The sequence below is a fragment of the Falco peregrinus genome, chromosome 4, assembly GCF_023634155.1.
Source record: "Falco peregrinus isolate bFalPer1 chromosome 4, bFalPer1.pri, whole genome shotgun sequence".
In the NCBI taxonomy this organism is placed as follows: Eukaryota; Metazoa; Chordata; class Aves; order Falconiformes; family Falconidae; genus Falco; species Falco peregrinus.
In genome coordinates this window covers 29799550-29824420 of record NC_073724.1, presented here as the reverse complement: position 1 = coordinate 29824420, position 24871 = coordinate 29799550, and the positions used below count along the sequence as shown (strand labels likewise).

The window sequence follows — 24871 nt, the reverse complement described above, 5'->3', positions numbered from 1 at the left end:
GTTCAGGCAGGGCCAGGCTGGATGGGGCTTTGAGCAGCCTGGTCTAGTGGAAGGTGTCCCTGCCCATGGCCAGGGGGCTGGAAGCAGACAATCTTTAAGGTCTGTTCCAACCCAAACCATTCTATGATTTTAAGTCACATTATGAATACAAGTATTCAGGGGTTAATGATTGGAAAAAGCGTGCACATGTTTCTGAAAATATGACTTCCAGTGCTGGCATTTTATTTCAAAGTAGAGCAAGGTAAATGCACCATGGTACTTGGATGCACTGGGATGGGTTGATTTAAACCCCTCCTTCTGATGATGCAGATTTATTTTAATTGAAACTCTTCTTTGGGGTGGGCTACAAATTGTTTAACAAGTTCTTCCTTAAACCCTCCCAGGCTACGAATTGCTCCTTATTCTTTCACAATGCATATTTACATTTTTGATACAAAATCTAACAGCTCTGTTAAAGGAAGACAACCACCATGAATATTGAGCATTGCCACCAGGGGACATTCAAGAAAGCAAAAAATTACAGGCAAACATCCTGCAGGTACAGGTGGAAGGTGAACCTCTGGAAGACCTTTCGCATTTCTGCAATTTGGTAGCAGACTATACTTCAGGATTTGTCAATGCAGAGCCACTTTTTGTTCCAACTATAAATAGCCATAAATTTGAACTGAATATGGTTAACAGTTGAAGGGTGAGCAAAGCACTTTCTTTTTTTGCAAGCAATCAACTGCCTACCCTTACTTAATTGCCCCACTTCTAGTGAGGAAACCCTCCAAAAAGTATTGATAGGACAAGTTACCCTTTCCTGCACTCACTGTAACACTGTCAGTTTGTTAAGTTGTCCAGAAGAAATCATTATGTTACTTCAAAAGGAATGGTGACTTTCAAAACTATCCATTTCAAAAGCAAGATGTTAATTTTCATTCACAGAATGACTTCTTTGAGAATTTGCATTCTCCTTTCATTTGTGTTCCAAAAGAAACTTAAATCCAAGTTAATTTCCTTCCAGTTATACTTTTTATCAGGTTTCTGAGAGGGTTTGCTGCCTTGGAACATGTGTGCTTGGCTGTGTTTGGGTTTTTATTTTGATGTATAATGATATCGAAATTGGAGGCAAGAGATCTCTAAACAGGAACCACAGTCGAAGATCAGGAATTGCTTCTCTGTGTAAGGGAAAAAAAAACCACAAATGTTTATTCCTGTTGAGTTTTAGGGTTCAGCACACACAGCAGGCTTCTTGAATTCTCTCTGGTGTTTGCACAGTCCCATACGGCAAGAGGTGAAACCCTTTCTTTTCTACTCCAACAACCACATTAGAGAGCCCAATTAAAACATTCCTTGACACAGTCAAACCTTGGCTTTCTTCTGAAGCATAAACATGACCATGTTTAACCTAGTCCTTGAGTCAGATGATTGGTGTGCACCACACAAAGCTCTCATCTGTTTCAAGGACACTGCTAAAGCACAGCAATGCTAGGTGACTGCTGCCCTGAAGAAACAGCTCCTCTCTCCACCGCTCACTGTGCGAGGCAAGAGGAACACTCACACACTGATGTGCTGGTCAGCCATTTTCTTCCAGTTCACTCTGGCTGCTATTCGACACTTTCTTTCTCTCCCCTCAACACGCACCCATGGCAAAAGAAATGGCCCTTTCTTTTTTTTCAAAGAACGGTTTCTGATTGCCTCCATGCTTATGGTAGACTTTAACATCAAAAATGTTTGCTCGCTTTCTCCCAATTTAAACATTAAGGGTTTTCCTCCTGCTTCTGAACTACAAAAAGTAAATAGTAATAAAAATCAAATATATTGTAATTACTGATGAGAGTTGTCTAAACAGCCAGACTAGTTATAAACAGTCAGTGATGACAGACTGCCATATGTTAAGCTTCCCATTATCACGCCAGAAAACATTATGATCACCTTAATTATAGCAACAGCGATTTTTCCCCTCCGTGGCAACGTAATGCAAAAGTGCAGCTACTTCTGTTCTGCAGTGTATTACCGTTTATAGCAAAGGCGAGCATGTGCACATATTGTCAAGCATTTGTGCAAACAGATCAAGTTGCCAAGTATGCAACTAACCTAAATGGTCTCAAAAGGGGGAAAGAAAGCAAACTTTACCTTGTGTGTTTTGTTGAAATATTTTGTTCAGATCCAAAGAGGAAGCTCTGGAATGTGATTTCTGTGGCCTTGGAGGTGGAGTAGGGGGCTCTTCTCCCTTTTTCATTGCATCTTCTATTGATGTGCTAGAATAGGACCTAAGGAAAAAAGGGGAGGGGGGAAAGGTAGAAAGTAACTTTAAACAACTACAGCATATAGTACCTAAAACCACGCTGACCAGAACTCAGATTCATGGTGGAAATTCCTTGCCCTAATAACTAAATGTTCCCCATTATAACAAGACAGATTTCTTTGGCAGCAGAGGAACCTATACATCTGCAGAAAGGAACACATCATGCTTACAGGGCTAGTATTTTTTAAAGCATTTTATATCACAGCTTCAGGCCTTCTTATGTAACTAACCATCAAGAGGATAACTGTTTTGAATAAACCTGAGTAAAATTCCACCCCCCATGCCCCTTACAGCTTCTGTCACCTTTCCCAGCCGTGAGGGTAGTGTTTATATAGGTACAGCTTCAACCTACCTCTTGCCAAGTACACATTTTGTAAGCTACAATACCCTAACTATTAGAGTAATTTTTTCATAGCAAACAGTCATTGAATTCCGGAAAATCCAGAATAATTAAGTGGCTCCAAAGTGACCAAAACTGGTCAAATACATGGCTCAGTACATCTTTTTCGGCTCTTCCACATCACATAAATCCCAATGCAGCGCATTTGCTAAGAATTTTGATTTTGCTGAATAGTGTCCAATATTTTTCAGCTGTTATAGTTACCAGCTTTTCTGCAAGAGCGAGAGCTTTGTTCAAAATGAGCATTGACAATGTGAGATGTTACACTTACTGTAACACATTATGCATGACAGGCAAGACCAAAAACACATTCAAGTAGAACAGAAATAACTCCCACTAATGGGAAACGGATCATTTTTTTGCCAAACAGGCTGCTGTTAGAAAACAGCTCTTTAGCAGGACAGACATTTGGCAACGCTGATCCTGTGTTTCTGATGTAAACTCTAATAAATACAGGAGTGAGAGCCGTAATTGTTTCAAAATTTACATGTGACAGAAAAACCTCCACTGATGCTGAATTTTTTTGTCTTGGTGGAGTTTTGAATTCCATAGCCTTATCGTATCAGACCTAACCCTACTCCCTGAAATAGATGTAAGAGCTTTGAATCAGGATCTTAAGGTTTTATACTTTTACTCTCCATATTGTGCATTGTATATTTCACTTGTATTAAAATTGTACAACCGAACAGTTCAAGATTTTCAAATACGTTTTTTTAAAGATGGAGTAAGATAGAAGCTGCCAGGCAAAAATATGCCTGTCCCAGCAGTGCTAACACAGAGCTCTATGACAGTGAATCATTGCTAGCAGCAGGCAGACCTGGCACCTAAAGTCAGGTAAGAGTCCACAGCTAAGAATCTGCACCAATTAGGCTAGAAAGCCACACCGCAGAGCCAAAAGCTGTAACAGACTTGAATCATAGCCTCTGGTGGTCAAGCACGCCTAAGGACAGAGACCCTCGAGGTTACAGAGCCCTCCAGGCTACAAAGGAGAAGCACAGCAGAAGGTCTGAGTTCAAGGATGCACTCAGGAATCTTCAGTCAACTTCTGCATTGAAGTAGTGACATACAGTCAGGTGCAAGACAGTCATATGTGACACAACAGTCACATTCAAGGGACTTTTTGTTTAAACACTTGCTGTTTTATGCATTTTGACACAAAATACTTTTTACATGTTTTGTATATTTGCAGTTTATGATTCAGTAACATAGCAAGAAAATCTAAAATGGTATGACAACTAAAAAGCCTTGGTTAGCAGCAGAAAAATAGCATGTAAGGCAGTTTTGCCTTCCTGGATGTAGGCCCTAAGAACAGAGGATTTCAATCTTCATTTATCATGCTTATAGCTGATCCTCTCTTATTAGCAGGCTCTGACAAGCTTCTAAGGAAGGAGGGAACTCCTGATTATACTCTCATTACCCAAGACACAAAAAAGCTAAAACGAAGCCCTCTAACTAGCACAAAAAAAAAAGTTTGAAGGTGAATACATGACACAGCTATACACCAGAAAGGTGAACAGTCAAACTCAAACAGATAATCCATTTATAAATTGTATTTTCTGGCACAGGCTTCCCTTTTCTTTCAAACATCCAAATTCAGCAGGTGTCATTTCTAGTGCATGACACTAAGTCCATTAATTTTTTCCATCACAGACCAACCAGCTGCAGTCAAGTACATGCATGCCATTGAAACGATTCGATTCACTCACCCACATCCGAGAACTGAGCTACTATTGCTGTTTCTGTGGTAGCGTGCAGTGTCTCCATACATAACCACTGTGCAGGTTCCAACAGCACAAAATTGCTGAGAATGGTCCCCGCAATGGGATGGGTCCCCGCCGTCCCACCAGGACACTCGTGGGGCTGTGCTGGAGGCAGTCACCTCCTGACAAGGCAGCAGGGCTGGCCAGACAGGCTAAAGTCCCTGTGTCTCATGATCAGGGATCACAAGGCCCTCAGGCAGTACTTATGTAGGGTCTGTAGCTTACAGATCCCTCCTGGTAAATCTGTCTTACCTGAGCTGTACCTCCAACACAACGCCAATTAAAAAAAAAATAATTACAAATGCAACACCAGTTCTTACACCTTCTGTCTAACACCAGAGGAAAGCATGTCTTCTCTCGAAATAGAAATGAAAGCAGTACCTGGATCGTGGTCTGGCCTTAAGTGCATTAGATTCCTGAGCAACTGGAACAGAAAAGAAAAAAGAACCACTAAACCATCATATTTTAAATAAATGCCTTTAGCTGCAGAATCAGTCTTCATTAAAATGTGTGTTGCAAATGTGGATGTGAGTGCGCCCATTCCACATGAGCAACAGGGATTGATTTTCACTTCTCCTTCCCCTTGGTTTTTGTAGTGTGTGAATGTCCTAAGAATTCAAACACCCACATGTAGTCAGACCTTCACCTTTTAATTTGGTTACCAGAATGCAGGAAAAGCAATAGGCCTGACAGCTCTGCCCTGCACTCCTGGATGTAGTTGTGACAGAGTAGCACAAGGAATAGGATAAACTTGCCACAGAAAACATCTTACTCCTAGCCCAGATATCTATTAGCTGCCCTGCCTCCCAAAGCACGAAGGTTTGTGTCCTTCCTAAATACTTTAACTAATTACTATAAAAGAACATCTTCTTACCATCCGTAGAAAAAATCAACACTTCAGGTTGAGACTACTTGCATTTGGGAAGGAAAAATATTTGAAGGTAGAAAGCTTCACAGGCTAAGTGTTGATCAAACACGTTTCTATCAATGTAAAAAATCGGTTTCTTTTGTTTGGATGAATTCCAAATATCCTGCTACATGCAGGCTGTATGTGATAGGAAAACAACCGTGCTGACTTATCTTCTCTGGGTAATTCCTTGAGGCTGTTCCTTGGTTTACACAGTCCTTTTGTGGCTTTTCTGTTACTCTCCTTACTAACATCTGATAATTTTGAGAAAACATATCTATGCGATTGCTTTCAGACTCAGCCCACTGAGATATCCTCAAGGTATCACAGCAGCATGAATGATCCCAACACACATGCAAAGTGAATCCTTGTACTTTTTCCATTATTCTACTAATCAAGGTACAATGCTTAAGAGAAGCAAGCAGACTGGAGGGAGGGGTGGGGGAAAATAATTCTCAGTTTCTCACTTCCTTCAGATATATGCCTACTTTCAAGTCAGACATTTATCACCAGCTACTACACAGCACTACCTGAGAATACAACAGAACCTCCAAAACGCAGAGCAGGAGCTATCTGTGGCGGCAGATGGCAAATGCTGACTTTTTAATGGCTGCCGCATAGAACCTCCATAGGATGCTTTAGGCTCACAGAAGCATATGGCACATATAGCCACATACTTCATAAAAGAAACCGCTTTCAGGGTCACGTAGTGCTAGTTGGTGCTTTGGATGGAATAAACCCAAATGCAGCTGGCAGTGACACAAGTGACCGCTTGTAACCCAAGTTCTAGTAGGTTATTGTCACCACCAAACCAGCTCACAGTCATTCCAAATTTCTTTGCAACAAACTCTTCCTAGCAACTAAGGGAGGGAGAGGCAATTATTATTAAAACATGCAGTGGTGATAATCCTCCTCTCTCTCTCCGTGTCGAACTCCCAGAGAATACAACTTCAGACACTGCTTCCCTACAGCCATATGACCCAATTTTTCCAATGCTGCAATTGCTGATCATTAAATTACATGCACAGTTATTAAATATATGCCACTTACAAACAGGAAGTATAAATCCTTTCCAAGCTAAGCCATGTTTAAGAACTTTCAAATTTTCCTTCTTTTATTGAGGCCATAATTCTGTTCGTACTTCTTTTAGAAAACCTTTCATCTAAAAACCTGCAGGTAAAACTGACATTCAAATTCTCCAAGGACATCTTGTTGAGGTAAATAGGAAAGCACATAAAGAAGAGAGAATCCCGAAATGACTATTAATAAAAAAATGATAGCAATAGAATACTGCTGCCAAGGATTTTCTTTTAAGCTTTTGAAAAATCAGGAAATTCAAGGTTACAATTACACAATACTCAGACTCAGCTTTACCCCTCAAAAGAAGTAGTATAGTGTTTTTTTTTAAAAGTAATTATAAAGCAGGTAGTTCATTATTGGGACATACAAATAATTGTGGCAGGATTCCCACAAAATGCGTAGTTATTTTGGTATGCTCAGTCTGTGCATACTTTGTGTTTGAGGCACAAGTTTATACACATACATGACACAATCATTCAAGACTATTAAAAACTATGTATTCAGTTCACGAGTTTGCCATATTTCTATTGCTATGGATAAATAAGCCTAACTTACATGAAATAAAATAAAAAAAAATTAATAAAAACTTAAAGCTGTTGACTAAACTAATACATTCATTATTTTAAAGTCTGTATGGTTCCGGAGTAGTAAAGCCTGATAAACTCAACAGCTTGGTCTGCGCTAATTAAAGTCACACGATCACAAACTCTTGTATTTGCTCATTCACAGGAGAGTGTGAAGGTTCCTGTTTTCGATGTTTAACTGCTCCCATGCCCTCTTCCAATACAATTTCATTTTAACACTCCATCTTACATTCAGCTGATGACTCCTTGCCTTACAGCTGAAGACTGGGTGGAAAATTGTACCACAGAAGGTGCAAGTATGCCATGTGGCTAAAGAATCATCCCAGCTGAGTTTTCATCCTGAGGTTAATGATTACAATGACCTTTCAGGATTGCTGACCAATACTGAAATAACCACTCCATTACAGTGCTGTATCTAGCCCCCTGGATAAATATTTTTACTCCTAACATCAATTGTATCATGCAACCTGAGAATGTGCTCGCTCGAGCCTTTAATGAGCAGGACAGCATGGGTGAAACCCCTACAATGACAGGAGTCATCACGATGGGGTGAAACTCTGCCATTGCCTCCCTTGGTATACAAACACCACTGCTGGAGGAGCACAGCAGCACTGGGAAGACCTCCCTGACTAAGAGATGAACAACATAGGGAAAAGATGTCAATGGCAAAGGAGATGTGCAGGTGACAGTAGGGTTTTTCCTAAGCATACCAAAAGTGGAATTACCGAACTGAAAACAAAACTCCCCAGGGCACTCCTGGGCAAAACTAGGGGGAAGGAGAACATAACTGAAAATCGTGCAACCAATCTCCTCTCCCCCTGAGAGGGAAGTGTAAGAGAGTGTGTCTGTGTGTGTCTGTGTGACAGAGAGAAGGAGAAGCAGCAATCATTTGAGAATAGGAGCTCAAGATAGGAAATCTGGCAGCTGCCAAGTGTTTGGGAAGAAGCCAGGAAAAAGAGAGGTGGGAATTGAGGCATGCAGCTGTTGAGCAGCCATGAATAAAACAAGCTATAAGGCAAAACTGCTGTGACAGACATGTGGGGTCAGTTTTCTTAATCAAGGATATCTTCACTAGTTAAAACATTTATGCAAAAGGAAAAGAAAGCAACTCCAGATTTTAGCTTGGCTGGGACCAGGGAGGACTTGCAAATGCTCTTACCACTCCAGGGAAGAGATTAACACAGAGGAATGCAAGGGAGGTCTGATGAACTGAACAGAATGCATGGCAAGTTTCTGGAGCAACTAGGTAATTTTGACATATGCTGTTCCAGAAATAACATTTTCCATTATGACAGGAACAAGGAGTGTATGTTGGAGTTGGAGACAGAAAAATCAGGGGTGGTTTCAACAAAGAAACACCCCCGAAACAAAAGCTTGCGTCATTGCTGTAACTGCCTCAAGGTCTGTGTTTCCAATATCTATCCTTTAACTCCTTGACAGAAAATATGAAAGCTCAGTTTTCACAAAGAAATGGGCCACTTCAGACTAGTTACCGAAATGTTACACAGTTACTCCGTACTTTAGGGAGAGATTTTACCAAGAGGTACAATATTCATGCTCTTTCATCTTGTTTGTAGCACAGAAAAACTTCAGACTCCTTAAAAAAATGCTATGTTAAAAACATTCCCCGCACGTGAAGATCATACACTAACCATGAGGGAAAGAAAGCAAGAAATATTAATTACTACTTTAGATTGTCAAAAGGTTTTATCTTGCAAGTAGTAGTCATTACGAGGTAAAAGCTAAATTCAGTAGCAAAACAGTATAAGAGCAAAAGGATCTTTAAAAATTAATCAAATTACACAAATCTAGGCTTATTGAGCTATAAAATATTTGATCAAAATTCTTACAGAAACAACACATGAAATTTTTTTCTTCTCACCTTTCACAGTCAAGTGCTGAAATTCCTTTGGTATTGTTTTGAGCACAGTGCTTACTTTAAGAGCTTGATAAAAAAACCAAAACAATGAGAATTACTTTGAGTACATGCAGGTAAAATCTACACATATCAGCTCAGGGAAAGGAGCATCTAAACCGGTATTAGAACGTCTAGTAACGCCAAACATACTTAAGGAAAAGTAGCCGAATACTCTCAGAACACCCAAGCACTCAAAACAAGCAACAATTTCTAAGAGCACAAAAGTCAAGGACAGAAAGGCCTATGCCCAAGTTGTCAAATAATCTTAAATTCTGAGAATTTGGGGGTTGGAGTGCCTAAAACCACGGATGACTTCTACTTCAGAGATGTAGCACTCCCACACAGACAGCAGCTGGCGACACTTGGCAGAGCTGGGACTCATCTCTCCCAAGTTACAAATCTGGAAAGCCAGGACACATGAGACACTGGCTGCTTCTGTCAACTCAGAACTCACCAGCCTGCCCCAGGGAACGTCATATGGCACCGACAGAGCAGGGATTAACATTTAGGAAATTCCAGTTTTTGGGCTTATTCCACTTCCACCGATGCCTACATGCATCCTTTATTAATTACTTTCTTAAGGTGTTCTTAATGCACTACAGCATATTTTCATATACTGTAATATACAGTATTATAAATGATGGCTTGGAATGAAGTCTCTTATCTCCATCTGCCTTTATCAAATAAAGTGTGGGAAAGGTCTGGTTCTCGTGATCCAGTTCTATTTACATTATGTTCCACATTTAACTGCATTACAATCTGACAGATTTACTTGTATAGTTTTGAAAATGCAGAAAAATTTGCTTCTGTAGTCCTGAACTACAGGTTCTTGGCTTCTGGGGAGATTTCAGTCCGAAGAGCAATCCGCTCTTATATTTGTCAGAACAGCAATAAATGGTAGAACAAGAGCATTCGTTTTTTGAACTGAAAAGACAGGAATTTATGTCATAAATACAGCAAATATTCTGCCCTGAAGGACTGTATGTACCAAAGCAGGCTCCCATCTGACTTACTGTCAGCTACAAAAAACAAAGCACAAGTTCTTCATCTAAACAGGTACGAAAAAAAAAAAAATCTCTTAGTAAAAGGTAAATCTTTCCTAGACATTTCAAAGCAATAACCTTCAAGGTTCAAGTCCTGCTTTGGTTCATTATGAATTTTACAATAAAAAAAATCTTGTCAACAAAACATTAATTTCTTGGAATACATCGAGTCATCAAAACGTTTTACAAACACCCATCACCTCTGACAACCTTTCTTTGAATCAGGGTCACCGGCAAACTGCCAAACACAGTCACACCTGCCTGTGGAAGGTGATTCAGGAACATGGACTACCTGGTCTCACAGCTCTGATGCAACTGTAACATGTGGCCAGCTGGGAGGTCATTTTTTTTTTTAATTAATGTATAATCCACAGCTCTGAGAATCAGGCAACAAAATACCCACAACTGTTTTGTTTCCACAACCAAGAGAATGAATGACTGTGTGATGAACCAGTGCCTATTCTGGAAGCTCTAGAAGTTACTGAATGGAAAAAGAGAAAGATCACTTCAATTTCACACGACTTGTTGCTGATGGATTTCAAGTTAAATAAATGGATCAAGTATTTTCAATCCAGTTTGTCCAAAACTTTTGTTTTGCAAGAAAATGTAGGGAATTCTCGTTTTTCAAGAAAGCCAATTTTGAAGTGTTGCTACTTCCTGCAAGAAGGGAAATCCAAAATTTGGCACAATATAGTCTTTACTCTTACAAAATTCCTGATAACAATAATTACAGCTTTATTTAAAATAAGTGCAATATTAATTGCCTCAGGACTAGATGTATTTTAGAAAATGGATTTCGTACCATTCACATATGATAAAACTAATTTTGAAGGAAACCTATCCACTTACTTGTCTTCAACTCAGCTGCTGTCAATGAATTGTCTGTAAACTTAGAGCAACACATACCCAGCTTAGAAATTGAATACACCATTGCTTCTGTCATCAAATATATAGGATTATTAAAACCACACAGATTTTAACCCATAATTAGGCAAGGGGAAAGTTAATTATTTCAATACCTTGTTTGTCATCTTTCTTTCCATCTTGTAACAGGGCAGAGTTATCAGGTACATCTTCAGCTGATGTTTTCTTGAAGAAAGAGGATTCATTTATTATACTGATCGGTACAGCTCACACATTTCCACAGTCAAATATTTAAGAACACATATCAACACAAATAAAGGTGATATTCCCTCTTGCACTGCAATTTGTTTTGTCAGATAAAGAAGCATAGAGGACCTACAGAAAGATGATCTAACTCTGCTTTTCAAGGTACAGCAGTTCCACACGTGAAATTAGTTAAAAGAAGCAGCTTAACAGTAAATCACAAGGAGCTAAGAACTATGTGCAAGGAGAGACTTCTCAGAATAGTGCCATGTCATTCTGTATGCTCTCTTCTCTTTCTAACACCTGCGTTTGGATTGAGGAAACCTTCTCCAGCCCCTTCACAACATCCATTCTCCGAACAATCTCTCTAGCCAAAACTCCAGTTGTGCAGCAGAGCCCAGTAGTTCTGCATTTAAAGTCTTCCTGCTGAGGTGGCTGCTCCTTGAATGACTCTTTCCTTTCAACATGTAGTCATTGAGATGTGAAAAACAAACTTTATTAGCCTGTCTGTTGGAGGCCTATTCAGGCCTCTGATAGGAAAACAGGGAACGTCTCCCTAATCTTACTCCTTAACTTTCCTTTATTTCAGCAGTGACTTAACAGACATTTATTGTTCTTGCAGCTTCTGCTACGTAGCTCAAAAGAAGGAACCAGGAACAAGTTCTACCTCCATTATCTGCAAGAACAAGGATACACTGTCCAACCAAAAGAACAATAAAGCAAATGTCAGAAACCCCAAATTTCTCTAAATATTAAGTGATACTGTTTTCTTCCCAGTGAGCATAGAAGAGGTTGGACTGAAAAATGGCCTGAAATACATTGGGCCTAAAAAAAAATTATCAATTGAGAAAAAAAGATTCTGTAAATACTTAAAAAAATTATCTCAAGTCAGTAATTCAAGAACACCAAGCCTAGAGTAAAGGTCTGCAAGATCTGTTTTATGCAGATGCCCAAGGGATCCCTAATGCTTCTGGGGAAGCACCACAGCAAAAGCATGGCTTGAGGACTCTAAAAACGTGTGAACAAAATACTTCACACTCATGAGCAGCCCTACGTGACACTCCGAAGTAGAGCATCAGACTAAAGATCTAATTCAGTGCATGCCTGAATCAATGGAATGACTCTTATCGATTTCAATGAGCTGTGAGCATGACATTTCTGCGGGAGTTTAGAGCAACCCAGCCAGTCATATTACACATTTAGTGCAAAATCTTGTGTGAAATCTTGTATTTTATCTTTTCGCTTTTGGCAATGAGAAACCTTGTGGAAAAAAGCCTAAGGAAGTGTGTGTGTGGAGGGGGAGACCAGAACCAGCACAGGTGACAAACTTGAGGAAAACAAAAGGAAAGACAAAATATCCTCGGTTAACAAAAAGCAGTCATCCTTGTCATTTGAGCACAACATGAACAGTCCTTATGTGTTTTGCAAGTTCACCAAAGCCTAGCATTCCGGTGACCTGTCTCTTGCCATTATTTTCTTTAGGGATGCAATCAAGAACTGTTTCCATTATACTGCAGTACTGTAGTTCAGCAGTCAGTCACAGTAAAAATGCTCTTCTGCAATGAAATTAAACAGCCAGAATGGATGATAGGTGGAAAGCAACGAAGACATGGAGATAATGCGTAACTGATTGCATTGATAATACAGTATTTTTAGTGTAGCGAGCAAGTATCTAAACTACATTTCCTCAAGTAGCCAAGCTACAAATTAAATTGCAACAGTGAGTTACTGCACTTCCCACAGAGGCAGAAGAATGGGAGATTAATTACTGACCTTTCAAATGATACTCATTCAGTGTATTAATTCCGAACATAAAAGCACCAGTTGAACAAACAAAAAAGTCAAGTCAAAATCATTCCCAAATCAGTTTCGAGAAGAAATTTTATAGTCCTTTAATCTTGGATAACAAAGAATCAAAATAACAAGGCCTTGAAATAAACCAAGAGCTTTGCCCTGCATGTCTAGGACCCAGTGAAGAAATGGAGCAAACCCAGTCAAATTATTGTGATATAGTCAGGAAATAATATCTGTGCTTAGCCAGCAGGCAATCATGCTACAGATTCTTCTTTGTTTTCAAGCTAGCCATAAAAAACCCTGATTCTGCAGAACGTTCTGCCACCTTGCAGAGCCTAGGAATGGAGCAGAAGATCCAGCTGTTTCCCCAAGAACATTATCCGACTACAAAGGCAGCACAATAACCTCCAGGTTATTGGCAGTTATGGTGAGAACATCTCAAGAGGAGAGCGTAGAGATAAGGCAAAGGAGGTCTGAAAGCTTAACTGCTGACATTCAAATTAAACTTAAAATGGGGGATTTGGTTTTTACATTTCATGCTGTATACCTACTATAGTTATTTAATTATTATTATAATATTCCTACTATTATCATATCCACCACAGCAGAAAAATCTAAAAAGAAAAAAAAAAAACCCCACAGAATTTAATTGCTTAGGAAATCACCTCCTAGATTTATCCTTACTCTGCACATACATTCAAGGACCACAAACAAGAAGAGCCTAAAAACCAGACAGTTAGATTATAAAATTGTACTGGTTAGGTAAATAAAATGACGTTTTATTTCTAAGAAACACAAGATGACTTAGAAATCTTGCTTTCAGAGCTTTCTGAAATATACACTCTAACCCACAGTCCCAAAGACTGTGCTACTTCAGAGCAAACTTCCTCACAACTCTGCAATAATCAAAGACCACTCTGCACCTCTGAGTAATCACTTGTGAAGCCAGTACCCTAACAAAAATGAGGACTCCCTAGGCCACAGGGATACTGAAGTAGATCCTGAAGTCAAGAAGCTACATAAACTGAAGCTTTTTAATTATGTGTATAAAAGATATATAATTATATAAATATTTATATTTAATATAATGTATTGTATATGTATCTATGTATGTGTTTCTGTATATGCACATGAAACTATGCAAGTGAGAAAGAGAAGTTGCTACTCAGGGGTTTTGCTTACCAACAAAAAAAATCTGAACAGGGATATGAAAGTTTTTAAGCAGAAGACAAGTAATTCTCTCTAAAAAGCAAGTATCTTACACTGACACAGTGAGGTAACTCAAACACTCAGTTGATTTACTGCAGTCTGGAAATGGAGTTATGTATATACATACACACACGCTGAGATCAGCAAATGAGTTTTCAATGCAAATCACCTTGAATTTTGCTTCTTATGCTTGTTTAAATTGTAAACCAATACTCATATATGCTAACGAAGCACACTCAAGGAACTGTTGAGCTTTGCCACACAACTGCACAGTGTGTAAGTGCTAGCGCCGTGTGGCCCGTGGTACAATTTCGTGGCCCCCTGCAAACCACCCTCCCAAAATAAGGTCACATGCAAGGGACAAGGCTGTTCTACCATGGTAAAGGAGCTGCCTACACTGTCAATGTACCAGCAGCCCACACTACCAGAATAGCAGCACTGGCTTCAAAATCCAGCATGACTGCTGCACTTTAGCCAAGCTGCTGTACTACCCAGGGAGACTTCATATGTTTGAGATAAACTGGATACTCAAAGCACTGGCTCCAACATTGCCCAAATTGAACATTGCAGCTTAGAAGAGTCTGGTGGTACCACGACCAAGCTGAATTTGAGGAGGGAACAGCTGGGTTCTGACCCAGCAGCTCCCCAGAGCAAGGCATAGGGAGGAAATAACTGGAGAAGAGCCTTGCTGAGCTGCCATGACACACCATTACCTTTCAACTTTGAAGCAGTGTCAGAAGGGCCTGTTCTTACAGGTAGCCTGCCATTTGATTCATTACCTTGGATACTAAACCCTTAAATACCACAGTGTATATATATATTCACAGCTGCAACATCCAGGCACAAATCAGTGGCTGTGGTTAGCTCAGCTTGACAGCAACTTTAAAATTTAAGTTTTTAACCTCAGTGATGAACTCTTAATTTAGTTTTGCTTGCAACAGTCTTCCATTAGAAGGCTGGTATCTGTTGTGATATTGCTACAAGGGATCTCCATTCTTCCCTTACTCTTCCCCACTCCTTACAATTACTACGTAGACCCTTATATAGTAGTTCCTTCACTATGAAAATGATGGATATTAAAAGGGAGACTGAAATCATTTAGAACAGAACTATGAATGTCCATACTGTAAAAAAATAGGATGGTTTCAGCCTGCAAAGAAGCGAAGTACAAGGAATCAGGACAAGCCAAGACATTTTTCTTCTCATCATCAAAACTGGGGAGTGAGTGTGGAAATGGAGCACTGTAAATGGAAGAAACACTCAAGAACTATGTGATCAGGAGTGCCTGACTAGAACAAAGTCTGCGCCTGAAGCCTCACATTTTCAACCAATTCAGATTCAGGAGGTTTTTCACCCGAGCGCTGTCCTTGTCCCACAGTGCCCCTCCTGCAGCCCGGGCTCTGCCCTCATCCCTGGCTCCCAGTGCCAGAGGGTCACGCACAGCCCTGCAGGACATGAACAGGTAAGATGCATTTCTCTATGGACTCCCAACATCGCACAAGGCTCGAGTCCCTCGATGACTACTGTGAGCTCTGTTATGTGGGAATATCTTTTGAGAAGCCTGTCAGCCCTTTCCACACACTGAAGAAACTGCTGAGAGAGGGGTCTGAGATGGCTTAACAGGAAGCTTAGAGACTCATAATGTCCTCTCAGAGACTCGCAGTTCTGCTGCTGCACATCCCACAGTCACTGTGAAGCTGCCCTGTTCCTCTGCACCCTGCAAGGTGACTGCCCTCCCCGCTTACACCTTCTCACCTCCGTCCGATTGAAGTCCCGAGTCTGCTGACCACCTGGCAATGGCTCAGAATACGAATCAAACAGTGTGCAGTCATGCATGGGCTTCAAAGAAGCTGTAGGGGAAAGAGAGAAAGGGGAAAAAACCCAAAACAAAAAAAGACACATGCAAAGTCTTATGATTAATAAGTAATTCTTAAAAACCTGTTCCAGCATCACTTTGTTCTTCACTTCGACCTATCAGGACTGATCTGTAAGCCATGGATGACAAACATCATAACAAAAATCTTTCAATCTCATATGCTGAATAAGTCAATGTCATGAAAAGGATACTATGTTTAATTTTTGTTGTAGAAATAATTGTGAAATTTGGGAGAAGTTATTCTTAGTAAACATTAACTGCCAACCAACCACCATTTATCTGCATTTTTACTCCCCACAGTCCAGTATGAACTTAGTTGGCCTTATAGCTTATATCTTACCGTCTCAGGAAGGTTGAAGGTACTTACCAAACCTTCAACTCCAATTTTTGGCATTTTGAATACTAAAAGTATAGTAGAATCTACCATTATACACTGAAATTGAAAGGCAGAAAAAAGCCAGGACACTGAACAAGCACAGTAGATGCTACAGTATATACCATCTGTAGTTAAACAGCATTGAGAGCTGGGGATGGGGGGTGTGGGGGGTAGCAGCAGCAGGGGGATGGGGCAGAAAGGAAAGGAAAAAAAAATTCAGCTCTAACTTCTCACAGAATATTCACAAGAACCTCATTTCTACTCCACAAGCTAAGGTCCTTCTGCTGATACAACTCTGGCATTAGTTCCTCCGAGATAAATCTGTCTTAATAGCTGGAAAACAGCTTTTCTTGAAGATCCATATATTGAAAGGCCAGAACAACAGCTTTCACATCAAATTCCTAGTTTCTGGCTAGCATCTAGTTTATCTGTATAAATTAAGCTGTGGCAAATCTGTCTTAATTTACAATACAGTGGGTTACATACAGGGCAAATAGCTTTACAGATTCTGTAAATCAGTTTTAATAATAACTTTCAGAAGAGAAGGTGGTGGGTCAAACTGTCAATGGAGCTGTGCCAGGACAGGATTTGAACCTGCACTTGTAGTTTACAGAAAAAGCCATAAAACCAGCAAAGTTAATTCATTCTTAAATGGTCTGTCTTATGCTCCAAGTCACTTTATTTGAAGCTTTAACACTCTTATCAAATGCAAATATTTCACTTGAACCAGATTCTGCCTCATTCTGAAACTAATATAACAACCCAATGAAAACCAGTTTCCAGTATTCTTCACCAGGTTACTAACAATCTCACCCCCACCCTCCCCCCCCCCCCCAAAAAAAAAATAATAAAATAATCTAAGTTGCACAGAAATCAAATTATGAAAACATGAAAACAAGAAGTTTCTCTTGAAAATTTCTTTTGCCGTTTTAGGTAAATGTATGAGGCACTTGCTTACTTATCAATGCTTGTTTCAGAAGTTGATACAATCAGGGCTCTATGCTTTCTTGTGATTCACAGTGTTACAATGAGATGTTCTGCCTTTTATTCATGCAAGTCTTTCAAAAGATTTCTGAATCCTGACTAGGTGGCAGAATGAGCAGGAGACATTTTCAGACCCTCAGGCTAATCAGAATTACCATATTAGCCGAAGTATTTAGAATGCCCATAATGAACAATTAGTCCTTTCACCTTCTGCACATAGATCAGCTTGAAATGCTTGGTTGCGTGCAACACCATGAAGCAATAATAATCAATGAAAATGGTACAGACCCTAGTGCTGAAAGGGACAAGTCAGGGAAACAAAGGACTACCAGGGAACAACTACAGCTTAGCGTGCTCTTCCTCCCGTTGACACAATGATTCCCTACTACTAGATAGTTATTTCCATTGCCATTTTACCCAAAAAGGCTTAACGTGATGATAAACCAACAAGAACCTGCATGGAGGAGCTTACAAGCTAATTTATCATGAGAACAGGACAGAGAGTAGCAAAAAAAAGTGGTGGTCCTGGAGGGAAAAGGGTAGTTGTAATTATGACAAGGGAAGTAATTAGAGAGACTAGAAGTGATAAAGACTTGGAAGCGCAGGTTTTACAGTAGCTTTTCGCTTTGGATATGAAGACAGTGGATTATAAGGAACATGACTCCATCAGAGTCATCACCATCCTACAGGGTGAACATTTAATTTTCCTAACTGCAGCTTGATTTGCTCTTTTCCTGTCTCTTAATATATTCAGTGTCATCAAATTTAATGGAGATTTTATTAGGTCTTAAATATTATCCCTTAGCACTGTAATTATCATCTGTGATTAATCCTTCTTGCCCTAGAAAGTCATGCACATTTTTTAGATGGAACAGTATATTTTTCAGTGTTCATTTATAATTAAGAGAGACATAATTGAAAAGGACAAATGAAAAGGCGGGTCGCTCACTGCACATTGTTACTGAGGTATGTTATATTTTGTATTAATTCACCCTTGTGCTACACAAACTGTTGTAATCCCCCTACGATTACTGCAAATTACTTACAGAAGAATCTGTGGATTACACAAAATTAATTACAAAAAATTTAACCTTTGAAACAAATATATAACCATAGTAAGTTCTAAAGCAGGCCAGTAGTATTTTCAACACATCTTCAAGAGACAGATATTTGAGGGGAAAAAAATCATCAAAATTGTTGAAAGCCATGCAAATCTTGTTGGATTATCTTTGCTACAGGTAATTGTCTACCGCTTTAGCTATGACAACACCTGAAGCACACTAGAGCAGAGGCAGACATTGAGGCAGGTAACCCTTCCACTTTGCATCGCTATTTTGTGCTTTTCTACATTCCTTCTTCAGCAATTGCCTCGTAAGCACAATTAAAAATGCGGGCATTAAAAAGCAACTGGAGAGCCATTACACAGTGTAGAACCCCATCCTACCTGCAGGATGGAGAAATGAAACCGTTCTTACACCCACGCTGGGTTCCTGTGGTGGCTACAGGAACACGACCGGCCGCAGGGACATTACCTGTCTGAAGGTACTCGGGCAGCAGTGTCTCTGGCAGTGTCTCAGGCAGCTGGTAACCATTCTTCCTCGCAACCACAAGGTGGAAAGCAGCACAAAACTCCGCGAGTGTCAGTGCCCCGTCACAATCCACATCACTCAGCTCCCTGCAAGTACAACAGGCACGTGTTTTCCAAGCCATTACCTCAGGGAAACATAGGTGTGCCATCACGGAGGAGACAGAAATGCAACTGTGGTAAGGGATATTTTAACACAAGACAAGCACCTCTCACTTGCACTCAATCCTAACTTGTACATTTGTCTCGAGGAAGATGTAGTAAGCTGCTTTTCCAATACTGACTTTCCATTTTCTTTCTAATAAAGTACACTTTTTGTTAATACATCATACCATACGCCACAATGGTATGCATGTATTACAACATGAAATACATATCCCATACTTCCAAGGGGGAAATTAACTTTCCGATGGTTGGAAACACTTTTGGCCAGTCCATGCAGGATCTTAAACCAGTTCAAGCAGACAGAGTTAAAAATGGACTTCAGCAACAGTTACATAGCCCCATCAAATATCTCAAGAAAAGAGCTAAATTAATGCTCTTGACCAGTTTCAATGTTATTAGTAACTTCACTAATGCTGTTTTAATTCTAGGATGCTTCTCAAACACTAAACTTGGACCTCAGAAATTAAAAAATTCCATTATATAAATTAACTCTTTGTAAGAATTGAGTAGTATTTTATCACCAGCACATGGACTAGAACAAATGAACATATAACCTCCTACTCTTTGAAAGTAATGAGCATTTTTCAAGCTTTTGAGGTTATAGTGACAAAGACTGAAACATCCCATGCATTTAACACAGCAACACAACTTGATAAATTGTATCATCACAAAATTATAATTATCTGAAAGGAATACTTCAAGTTTTGCTCAGAGAACAACTTGTATCATCAATAGAAATAAAATGTGTTAACATATTGGGTTAATCCATTCTTCTTAAGTAATCTTGAATTCCAATATTCACTTCCCCCAACACTATGCTTCTTCATTTTGGGTGGTGGTTTTTTTTTTTTTTATTTTCACAACTGACAATCCACTCTGAAAAGATTCCGGACATATTCTTTGACCCTGACAGATGTTTAGGCTCTTGCAAGCTTCTTCTTTTAATCTCTCTTCATGAAAGCATATATAAAGTAAAATCTCTATCATCATTTCTGATAAACATTTTAAAAACTCTTTGTTCTTCCTGTCTGAGATGCAAGGAAGACACTGAATTACAAAACACCACATCATTTATGAAAATATAATAGAATCCTTGTCAGATTTTACCACGTACAGTTCCATCCATAAACATTTCTAAATAAGCTCATTAAAAGTAAGTGTACTGGCTCATCAGAAAAGCACTGATCAATTATGTAGTTGTACTTACTAAAAATTAGGCATTAGTTAGGTCTCCTCTGACAAAACACAGCCAAAAACATATAACCAACGACACATCTAAAACATTCCAGAGGTGCTTCTCTTCTGTGTCATTTCATGAAAAATGTCAGTTCGTTGACCTAGTAATAATGCTGCTTACAACATACTGAAGAAAGCTCTCAGTATATCGCTGTTCAAGCCTTCCCAGCCCTGCTGAGTAGGTGAACGTCTCTCCAGAAAACAAGTGTGTCAGGAAGATCAATGAGCACCCTGCCGCTCAGGCCTGGAAGTGATCCTGGCAGTAAGAGCAATAATTATAATTGAAAACAGTTTTCAAAATTTAACAAGAACTCTTGAATTAAGCATCTTTTAAAAAAACAGGATACACATCCCCAACACTATTACAGTACTTACCAGATGTGAGAAAGCTCTGGGATGGGCAGCTTTGATTTTGTGAAGAAATTCTTTGCCACAGAACCTGTTGGGAAACCGTGCCTTATCAACTTTTGGAAATAAATTCTCCAATTATTTACCTTTGGCCAGGGCTGCCATGCCAGAAACAGCTGGTTACTCTGCGTCCAAGAGATGCTCAGATTAACTGGATTCTGATATAGCTGTTGGACCATTTGTCTTTTGCTGAGTAAGTGACAAAAGCAGACAGAGCTGTAGATCCCACTTCCCCATTCCCTCCATACGGGAAAAATAAATTAAGGAAAACACACTTTAGTACTAGTAACTCTAAGCAGCATAACGAGTACATCACCAATGATGAATTAACAGACACAATAGGCTCTGCTTCACCCAGAAGCCATGTATCTGGCTGCTCTCCCAAGATGTTGCTTTAACCATGACGTTTCCCTGCAGTGACTCAAATTTTATGGGAAAAAAAAGAAGAAACAAACAAACAAAAAAAAAAAAAAACAAAAACCTGGAGATTCAGATAGCACGTAGCTGTTCTCCTGCTACAGACATCCGCACTCACCCCCTGCCACTGTCACTGGGGCAGATCCAAGACTCACCTAGTGCAGCATGTCCTGTCCAACACTACATGCCAAGAAGGAGCATGTGACCATGACAAAGCCACGTAATAACAATGTAACTCCAGAGTACCCCCAACTTCTGACCACCTGCGATTCAGGAACTTTCTCAACCCAACGGTAGCACTTAAATGTTCAGTAACTTCCAACAGATTTTTCAGTCACACATTTCTCAAATAACTTCTTAACCTGGACAAACCTCTAGCATCTGTATCGGCCTGCAGCAAGGATTTCTACAGCTTAATTATTTTAGGATGTTGTGGAAGCTCAAATTTAACATTTATAAATAATAATTCTGGATATGCAAGGACTGCCTGAGAACCTTGTTCAACATAAAGGAAAATGCACAACTACCCGAGAGGCTGTGTACGTGTATATATATGCATGCACAGTTACAGACATGTATAAGTCCATGAGGAAATAAAATGTTGTTGAACAACCACTTTCTCTTTCAAGCAAATTATATAAAGGAGACTTAACTGAGGCAAAGAACTGGTGAAGCACTAATTTCCTTCAGCAGCAGGCAATTCATTTAAAGTGGCTGGATCCAAGCCTCCCGAGCCCCAGTAATATAGCAGGGCTTAGTGAAACAACCCCAGTTTAAAATTTGTGATATTTTCCATACCAGCCCAACTGTGTGTACCTGCAGTGACTCCTCCCATGAGCAGCCTGATTCTCCTATTCAGGATGGAAATGCAACCTCAATACGCTGTTAATAATACTTTGATCATGCGCGTGCTCTCCAGGATTTGCTTTTAATCGCCTAAAGATCAGAATCTCAGTGTCTCAGAGCCATAAGCACTCAGGCTTGACCACAGAGGACAGTTAACTGAATGCTTCACTTTCATCATATGTACGCTGCCACATTTCTGCTGGGAAAGCAAACACAACGCCTAAAGTTTTTTTCAGCTCAATATACACTGCAGGTGTGTGATCCACAAATACTGCTGGTCAAATACACAGCACCCATTTTAAGTCTTACTGAATCACCAACACTTCTTCCTCAGATGTAATTATTTTTCTAAAATCAGAGTATTTAGGAAAATATAGAAAAAAATATAGAAAAAAGCATAACGGACATAGTATTGGTTTGCTCTTTGAGTTTTCTGCCTTTAAAATGAAATCACAATCAACTCTTTCTCATAAATTCACTCCAGAGAGAAAAAATGAGTTAGTTTATCTACTCAACATTTCTGAACCCTCAGCCTGGTCCCTCTACCCAAGATGCATGGTGTTTGGTAAAAATTACCTGAAATAAAGGAGTTCAGGTCAGGCTGCAGGGACCTGAACTGGTTGATGTAGTAGTCTCGTTGCTCCTCTGTTATTCTCCAAGGGTCATCCGAGTAGCGGGTGCCGCTGTCCTGCTGCTCCCGCTCTGCTGAAAGAGACTGAAGAGAGGGACAGTGGCACCAGCCGCAGCGGGGTCCCAGAAAGGCACTGGCAAGCTCAAGAAACCAGATTCACTCTCTTCTATTAGCAGACACATACTTTAAAAATACAAGAAGCAGTAACGGCCACACTGATTACCATCCCACTACTTATCTGTTAAAGCTCAGGCTAGTACTAGGTGCCTTCACCCAGGCAATTAAAGGAAGTTTTACACGAGCAAAGCTAAAAGGAAATCTTACTACTGCTGACTGCGAAAAGGAAAGTCCAAGTCGTATTTTATCACCTCTGGATTCATTCTGGGGGTTCGTTTTGCCTGTCATGCATTACAACCCTGAACTGCATACTGCACACCTGAAAGGGATGGAACCAACAAAGGACCAACAGCTGTATTTATGCAGCACCGTGCATGAAAATTCAGCACTGCTAAGAAACTACATGCTTAGTCTAGGAGTGGTGCTGTTAACTACAGAGTTACACCACTTCTGGACCCTCCGCTCACCCAGGTAACAGCACACACTATGCCAAGCCAGGGAGACATACAAACCCCTGGAGACCTTCTCAACCTTCTGTCACTTCCTACAGCTTAGGTAAAAATCCTACTTTGGGAAAAAGAGTATTCTTGAAGAGAAGGACATTTTATCAATTTATGTCTTTGCTTTCTGACGGACTTGTTTAAGGGAGGTCTGTACGTTCCACGGGGGGGGGGGGGGGGGCGGGCGCGGGTGTCAGCACAATTAGTGTTTTTGTCAAACTGGAATGACTTAGTAATCAAGATTTAGGCCTGGATGACAGCACTCTTAAAGAGAGAGAGCAAGAATGAACAGCAAACCAGGCTCCAGCCAGCTCTGAAACCCTTTCTCTGACATAACTTTACACTTCCTAAGAATCAAATGCAAAACAGTGGTTCTGAAATACATCAAAAGATCCCCAGAACAGGTAACATCATAAGGCTGTAAATTGATCTTCATTTCAAAGTGCTGCATAAATGCAACCCATTTCATTTCAAGTTAGCACAAATTATGTGACACTACCTGTAGATGTTTTCCTGAGGCTCAGGTGGCATTTTGTTATGTGTGTGGTTGCTAAGCACTCAGGAAAAGGTAGAGTCTCCAATTCTTACTTATTTAGCAAAAGCTCTCCCTTAGGAGAGCTTTGCCCTTCCTTAGGGCAAACTACTTGTTTGCATAATAAATACACAGCAGGCATACTGGAACATAGGAAAGATCTGCTTTTGCAACCAGCAGGAAAACATAGGACCCATCACACAAAAGCAAACAAATGCCCAGAAATTCATTCATTCTGTTTGAGATGCAATTTAACCAATTGGGGTGAAAAAAAATACACAGAATATTAGGCCACTAGTTCTGTACATGTGTTATCGACAGCATTCTAAATCAAGCAAGAATCCCTGTGAAACCTCATATATTTTAAATAAAAATGTTTTACTAGGGTAACCTGAATACTTATTTTATTTTTTTTACTTTCAAACTGAAGATTATCAGTCTAGTTTTGCTATCTATGCTATTAGATTGAGAAATTTAATTAATTGTATTATTTGTTTTAATATTTCCTTCCCATCAGCTTTTTTTTTTCTTTTACATACGCTAAAAATGCATGCTTCAGCCTCTAATCTAAAAACACCATGGAGAACCCTATTTTTGAAGTGAGAATTCTTCTTCCTTCCCCACCCACCCTTTTTTTTAATGTCTATTATTTTCTTAGTAGTACTACCGAAGAAAAACATGCAATTCGTTACCCGATTAGGAGTTGAACAGGTCAGTGCAGGTTTGGCTCCATAATTCCCTGATGATGGTCCATCTTGCTGGTGAGTTGAGTGTCTGACTTCATAAGGAGCTACAGGCATTTAAAATAAAGCATATAAATGGAAGGATAATCAAAGAGTTTCTACTAGGCTAAAGGAAATCATTAAATACCACAAGGGTCAAGAATCTAGCTTGTGAACCTAGTATCACAGTATCAATGTCCATTTTGTCTTCTGCAACAAAATTTCAGTCACATACTTGTCTCTCACATCATTCTTCAGACATTACTGATAGTCATATCAGTAGATAGAAACTGTCAGTTATATATTACTAGGTAACAGAAATCATTGTTCATCATGTTGAAATATATATTTATATAGCCTGTTTATATGCTTATACATTTTATA

The 24871-nt window shown here is 39.7% G+C and overlaps 1 protein-coding gene across 1 annotated transcript in view; it reads right to left on the bottom strand.

Annotated features, from left to right (window-relative positions):
• Window positions 1-24871, bottom strand: part of REPS2 (RALBP1 associated Eps domain containing 2) — a gene marked incomplete at its 5' end in the record, with an annotated part of 103679 nt that overhangs the window by 35963 nt on the left and 42845 nt on the right. The window contains 10 exons of the mRNA XM_055801958.1: window positions 2119-2255; window positions 4832-4874; window positions 6170-6172; window positions 8904-8966; window positions 11002-11071; window positions 15848-15942; window positions 18861-19003; window positions 20690-20753; window positions 22562-22700; window positions 24458-24555. Coding sequence (XP_055657933.1) covers window positions 2119-2255; window positions 4832-4874; window positions 6170-6172; window positions 8904-8966; window positions 11002-11071; window positions 15848-15942; window positions 18861-19003; window positions 20690-20753; window positions 22562-22700; window positions 24458-24555 — 855 coding nt within the window. The remainder of the gene's footprint in view (window positions 1-2118; window positions 2256-4831; window positions 4875-6169; window positions 6173-8903; window positions 8967-11001; window positions 11072-15847; window positions 15943-18860; window positions 19004-20689; window positions 20754-22561; window positions 22701-24457; window positions 24556-24871) is intronic.